The sequence below is a fragment of the Phalangium opilio genome, unplaced genomic scaffold (genome assembly GCF_054372755.1).
Source record: "Phalangium opilio isolate 3A_F unplaced genomic scaffold, DU_Popi_V2 ptg000209l_1, whole genome shotgun sequence".
Classification (NCBI taxonomy): domain Eukaryota; kingdom Metazoa; phylum Arthropoda; class Arachnida; order Opiliones; family Phalangiidae; genus Phalangium; species Phalangium opilio.
This window is the reverse complement of record NW_028324217.1, coordinates 20453331-20460463: the sequence shown is the minus strand read 5'-3', so window position 1 is coordinate 20460463 and position 7133 is coordinate 20453331. Positions and strand designations below refer to the sequence as shown.

The 7133-nt window shown below is 36.5% G+C and overlaps 1 protein-coding gene across 1 annotated transcript; it reads left to right on the top strand.

Annotated features, from left to right (window-relative positions):
• Positions 1–1017: 1017 nt before the first annotated feature.
• Positions 1018–6489, top strand: LOC149621186 (uncharacterized). Its single transcript, XM_089854307.1, has 7 exons — positions 1018–1479; positions 2758–2839; positions 2922–2984; positions 3366–3497; positions 3590–3759; positions 3821–3864; positions 4851–6489. Exons 1-7 carry the CDS (start codon positions 1433–1435, stop codon positions 5957–5959), a joined length of 1647 nt encoding a protein of 548 aa, XP_089710433.1. The 5' UTR covers positions 1018–1432; the 3' UTR covers positions 5960–6489.
• The last annotated feature ends 644 nt before the right edge of the window (positions 6490–7133 follow it).

Sequence of the window (7133 nt, the reverse complement as noted above, 5' to 3'; positions counted from 1 at the left end):
CTTATGCTCTACATTCTGATTTGATGGTCTGCTAGTGGTTCAAAGGAAATAGTTTAAATAGATTAATTAGCTAATTTTTTAAAAGATATCACCAAAAGGGGAACGAGATTTAGATATAACCCATTATGTCTTGAAGATATAGCATTTAGTTTTGGAATACCACCAGTTGTTCACTTTTACTACATTTTATATCTAATTTAATTTATAATGTTTAATTTTGGAGTTTGAAGGTAAAATATTGATATTTTAATAAATTATCCATTATATATTTCTACTTTTGCAATTAAAGCGCTTAAAAATAATTATTTGTTATTTAAGTCTGAATTTAGTTTTGACAATTTTCCTGTCACGAGTAGAGCAAGATTTTGGTCCACGATAGTCTACAATCTACGTCACGCTGACCAGGACGACCGCCTTATTTCTACGTTATTAATCACGTAGTCTTGATCTACAGTTCTACACACAGTCTGCTACGTTCTGGCTAATTGACGCCTTTATGAGACATACCTCATGCGATTGATTGAGCTGTTGATAAGATAATTCATTATAATAACATTAAAAGTATTCATTATAAATAGTGTTGAAGGTTTAATTATAATTAATCAAATATTCTAGTTTAATATAACAAATAACGTAATCAAAGGGCGGGAAAAGCTGACTGGGTTTGGTATTGAAATAATTTGTGTTTCATTTTGCTAGTTTGTTCAAAGGTCTGAAATTATTTTTACGTCGCGAGTCCGGCAGAATTTCAGTTCTTTTTTTCCGAGCAAGTTTGCGTCGTTGAGTGCGTGATCGAGTGGGCTATGGTTTTTGAAAACTGGTGTCGCTAATTTCTCGATGACGGTGATTGAAACTTGAAAGGCCGTCAATTTGCCAAAACGCAAAAGCAATTTGCAAAACCACCGTGGCCAAACTAGCTTAGAAAAAGAGAACGGAAATTTCTGCCGGACTCGCGCTAAGGCTGAGAATTAAGAAATAAGGATTTTTTAAGTGGACATTTTACCAGGGCCACCACCTTATTTCTCACATTCTCAGCCTGCTGAGTCTAGAGATTAGTCAGATAAGTATTGCATTATCTTCGCCAACATTATTAATACTGTTGGCAAAGGTTTTATCTAAATTCCACTCCAATAATAAAAATAATACCACCTCCAAGCCCGAGACTGGGAAACTTAGCTGTCTGCTAGTCATTCTTATCTTATTATGACACGAAAAGCGGTCAACATCAACTAACAAAGTAGACGGAAGCCTTTAAATGCGCATTACTAAAATTACTAATGCTTAGTACTAGAAATACTATTAATAAAAGAAGAAACTCTTTCTCCAACGAGAGCAAAACAAGTAGTAAATGCAAAACCATTCAGTTAGACGATATAGAGCTTGAATGATTGGTTTAATCTGATTCTTTGGCGAGTAAAAGAGGACAAGTAGGATGGATTCGTTGAAAGATTGTGTTGTTACGTTGAAGCCTTTGAGCTGGTAAGTAATAAAATATTTCGAACTTGAAGAATGCCTCAAGAGCTTTAATGGAATTGCCCAGGCTAAACCTTATCTAAGCAGACCTAATCTGGGCTAACGTAACCAAACATAACACGAAATAAGTTTCAGTTCTTTGATCAATCTATCTTACAATGGCCAAATGGGCCAGAGAAATGAAAATCGTTAAATTAATTAGAAATCACGAACTCTTCAAAAACACGTCATGATGTACATTCCCTCACTAATCACGTCGTGATGTACATTCCCCCACTAATCACGTCGTGATGTACATTCCCCCACTAATCACGTCGTGATGTACATTCCCCCACTAATCACGTCGTGATGTACATTCCCTCACTAATCACGTCGTGATGTACATTCCCTCACTAATCACGTCGTGATGTACATTCCCTCACTAATCACGTCGTGATGAACATTCCCTCACTAATCACGTCGTGATGTACATTCCCTCACTAATCACGTCGTGATGTACATTCCCTCACTAATCACGTCGTGATGTACATTCCCTCACTAATCACGTCGTGATGTACATTCCCTCACTAATCACGTCGTGATGTACATTCCCTCACTAATCACGTCGTGATGTACATTCCCTCACTAATCACGTCGTGATGTACATTCCCTCACTAATCACGTCGTGATGTACATTCCCTCACTAATCACGTCGTGATGAACATTCCCTCACTAATCACGTCGTGATGTACATTGCCTCACTAATCACGTCGTGATGTACATTGCCTCACTAATCACGTCGTGATGTACATTGCCTCACTAATCACGTCATGATGTACAATCCCTCACTAATCCCGCCGTGATGTACATTCCCTCACTAATCACGTCGTGATGTACATTCCCTCACTAATCACGTCGTGATGTACATTCCCTCACTAATCACGTCGTGATGTACATTCCCTCACTAATCACGTCGTGATGTACATTGCCTCGTTAATCACAGTTCAATGACCTTTTATGAGTGTTAAATATAAAAAATATTTTATTTAAATTGTATATTAGACACTAATCAGGAGATCTGATTAGTTTTAACATGTATTAATTCAGTCGGAATTTGTAACAATGCTCTCCACTCTCCCACTTATCAAACCTTTCATCCTTGAGCCTGTTTGTCTCGCAAAGGTCCTGGCAACACTGTAAACTCTTAGTAGTTTAAAATATCAACATTTTTCTCCATTCCTTAGCTTGTTTTTCAAAAAATGTTTCATGTTTCAAAACATGTCTTCATTCAAAGTTTAAATTTAGGAAAGAAATGTGTCGACATAAACTGTCTTTACGCAACGCCTATATGAATGTGGTCGATTTTCAAAGGGATATTCAAAGAGAGGTATTTGAGCATAAATTGAACTATTCCTTGTTGTACCGTGTGAAGTTTAACATTACAAGAAACAAACTGCTGTTTGCTTTAGGAACTGGATAAAGATGATTGTTTCATAAGCAAAGATGATAAAATGAAGAACCTGAGGAACAAGGTACTATTTGACAAAGCGAGAAAACTTCCCAAATAGTGTTCCCATAGAAAAAACATTACAAGGAAATCTAACATAAAACATGCCTGGCGAAAGCGCCCAGTTTTCCTGTCCCCTATGAAGGCTTCATGAGATTCAAAATAACATTGTCTACCGCCATTAAATGGCGGTTGAACATTGAACGTTTGTAAATGTCCTGCCAATGATAAATTTCACTCTCATTGGCTAGAAGTTGGAGGATAAAGCTCCCTTGTTTTAATCATCATTAAAAAATGAGGATTATCAATGATGCTTAAAACGACATTGGTTTCCCCTCTCTCTTGTTTGTCCTGAAGGTCTCATGGAAATCAGCTATAGTAATGGAATCTTAATTCAATTTTTTAGTTTGAAGTTTTAATTTCAAACGTCAGAAAAGAGAGGATGGAAAATGCATTAACTATTAATGAACAACGAGATAAAATTGACAGGCTCAATAAGGTCAGAGAAGAATTGAAAAACAAAGTCATGAGTCTCAAGGTACGCGACATTGTTCATTTGATGAAAACGCAAATATGAGGTTAGGTATTAGCAATATTCATTAATCATTGTTAATTGTTTAAAAAAATTAGGAAGAAAAAGAAGTAATTCAAAATGTTAACAATGTATCAGTGAAAGTTGAACCAGTTGATTATGATTCAGAGCCAAAAATTGAACCAGTTGATAATGATTCAGAACCAGATAGCCAAGCATTATCCCTACCAGTTGCGGAACAGCAACAACCTCAATCTCAAAATGAAAGGTATTTAAAGAAAATAAATTGTATTTTATTGTTTTATTTTATCATAATTTTAATTGTATAGCTCGGAAGGAGTCCCTACTGAGGACCAGAACCACAACCCGCCTGGTGCGTAAATTTTTATTTACGTAGAAATATCGTAAGACTCCCCAGGTCACTTGCTGTGTTCACAATAATTTGAACCCCCCATGGATAAGCTACAACTAAAGCCTCAACCAGTTTAACAGCAATTTCTAAAAGCCTTATTAGTCAGTGGTGATTGTATGAAGTTGGGCAAACACATTGTAGAACCCTTAAAGAATGTGCATTATACGTAATTTTTATGCATTGAACTGATTTGCATAATTTGATGGCTTAACATACAAGAATGAATTTCATTCGACCCCTGTTGGCGAAAGTAGTGAATGTGATTTTATTTCTGAACTCTACTGCTGATGCCAATCACAAAGATCAAGACATCGGTCCAAATAGAAACTAGTTCAAATTTCCCAACAGGCTTTTGAGGATCAACAGAGCATGCTGGGAAATATCTTACGATAATCTGATTGAGCTAAGATGGCACAGAGAAAGGCTTTAAAATATTATAATGGCAAAAGCAATAAAGCCAGAGCTTGAACGCCTCAATTATTATCGTTTATGATCAGATTAGAATTTTTATATGATAAGTTAAACAAATGTAGGCTTTACTTACAGCGAAATTACGTATGTTAGATTTTGGGAAAAGATTAGGCATTATTAAGTTATCTAATCAAACGATTTGCCACTCAAATACTTATTTCTGTGAAATATTTGGGTTAAATGTTGGGAAGTGTAAATTCGCCCCTAGGTCCAAATATAAGTGTGCTTGCAGAATTCCGAATTTTTTATGTTAATTTGTGGACTACGCATGAATATTACTAAGAAAAAATAGATGCGACTCTGAGAATCTTTCACTCCTAGTCCCCACTGTGTGTGAAAAGTGGGCGGATACTTTAGAAGGGTCGTGACTAATTATGGGGTGTGATACGAGCTCCGCCCACATCTCATAGAATCATCGCGCTTTCCAGATGTTACATGATTTTTTCTTTATGAAATGTATTTTTTGATTTGTGTAGGTAAACCCAAGGAAAAACATAATATTGAAGATAAAAGAGTTGTTGAACTTCGCTTCAAAATTCATAATAGAGAACAAAGCTTCAAATGTGATCAGTGTGAATTTTCCAGCACACAGAAAAGTAATTTGATCAAGCACAAACTCATTCACTTTGGGGGAAAAGGAAGACCCTTCAAATGTAATCAGTGTGATTATGCCAGCAAGCTGGAGAGTAATTTGATCGCGCATGAACGCATTCATAGCGGTGAATTACCCTTCAAATGTGATCAGTGTGAATATGCCTGCACACGGAAGCATTATCTTATCGCGCATAAAAGCACGATGCATATTGAAACACCCTTCAAATGCGAGCATTGTGACTTTAGTAGTGTGTGGAAGCATTGTTTCATTAGACATCAACGTCTTTACCATGGTGTAAATCCCTTCAGATGTGATCAGTGTGAATTTGTAACCACAGAGAGTGGTCAATTGATCAGTCATCAGATCAGTCATCAGCGCATTCGCAGTAGTGAAAAACCATTCAAATGCGATCAGTGTGACTTTGCTTGTACTCGGAAGTATGATTTGGAAATCCATCTAAGCATTCACAGGGGGGAAAGACCCTTCAAATGTGATCTCTGTGACTTTGCAAGTACTCGGAGGTATGATTTGAACAAACATGAACGCATACACGATGATGAAAAATCCTTCAAATGTGATCAGTGTGACTTTGCAAGTATTCGTAAGATTGGTTTGATCAGACATCAACGCGTACACGGTGATGAAAAATCCTTCAAATGTGATCAGTGTGACTTTGCAAGTATTCGTAAGAATGGTTTGATCAGACATAAACGCATTCATGGTGATGAAACACCATTCAAATGTGAGCATTGTGAATATGCAACCACACAGAGGAGTAGTTTGAACATACATCAACGCATTCACAGTGGTGAAAACCCCTCCAAATTCGATGAGAGTGAATACGCTATCGCGTGGAAGAGCTTATTGATCAAACGTCCACGCATTCACAGTGGTGAAAAACCCTTCAAATGTGATCGGTGTGGCTATGCATGCACGCATAGGGCTCATTTGATCAATCATCAACGCATTCACAGTGGTGAAAAACCATAATAAACCATTCAAATGTGAATAGTGACCTATGTTAGCGCGTGGAAGTGCTTATTGATCACACATCAACGAATTCATGGTGGTGAAAAACTTCGTATGTGATCATTGTGATTTTAGGTGAGCTGGAAGAGTAGTGTTATCAGACTAGTCAACGCGTTCACAGTAGGGAAAAACACTTCTAATGTGATCATTGTGATTTTGCCAGCAAACCTTTCGCACGTGATCGCAATAAATATTCAAAACCACTGACCATAACTAAATTTTCAAAAGAATTCTAAATGCCAATGTATAATCTTCATTATAGGTTAATACTACGAAATTTTTAACTTTTTAATTTTTTTACTTACTCTGATTTTATTATAAGTGAATTTTAATTGTTTGAGTTTCATTTTTAGAAAGAAAGTTAGTTGTACGAGCCTTTAATATTGTAACGAGTATTAAAATTAATAAAATCTGTTTAAATGATATCAATTTTCAGTTGGTAATTCAATTGAAGTGCCTAACCTTGTCATACTGAGATAAATATGGCCTATATTCATTTCATTTGGCAATATCATATCTCTTTCCTTTGAGATATTAACAAATGAAGTTTTTGAGCGGTGCAGGACTGTATTCGAGGTTTAGTATATGAATAGACCATTCCATTGTTTACTTGAAGAGAAACCAATAGACAGCGTATTCCCCTAGGCCAAGAAGCAAAGCAACGTCCCGCCGACTCGTACTGCCTCGTCGAGCGCGTCAAAGGGCCAGGCTTTCCAGCGCTGTTAGTCAGGCGTCGCTAGTATCAACTTGTCTATTTTTTTTACAGGGAGTTTGCACATCCTATCTTTATTGTGATTATTTTCATTTTTGGTAACTAAAATTGCCTCAGCGCCGCACTTTACAAAGACTACTCTCCTTATCCTGGAACTAACTGCAAAAATTCTCCTTCAAACAAAATAGCTATTAGAAAACTGTTAGTATTTCATTCAAAAAGCAAGACATGACCTTGCAAAGACGCAAGTGCGGGTATTTTACAATTAACGCACCATCGCTCGGTCTACCAATAATTTAAACCATTTTTCCTAACGTAGGGATTAATAATAATGAATGTAAATCCTTTATTGTTTAGTAATAAACAATGTATACAGGGTGTTTGTGAAATGTCCATCAATAATGAAAGAGCGTATTTATTGGG

Coding starts and splice junctions, on each gene's coding strand:
- LOC149621186 (XM_089854307.1), top strand. CDS start 1,433: ATGGATTCGTTGAAAGATTGTGTTGTTACGTTGAAGCCTTTGAGCTG. Junction 2,985..3,365: donor TGAAGAACCTGAGGAACAAG/GTACTATTTGAC, acceptor TCAATTTTTTAG/TTTGAAGTTTTAATTTCAAA. Junction 3,865..4,850: donor CCAGAACCACAACCCGCCTG/GTGCGTAAATTT, acceptor TGATTTGTGTAG/GTAAACCCAAGGAAAAACAT.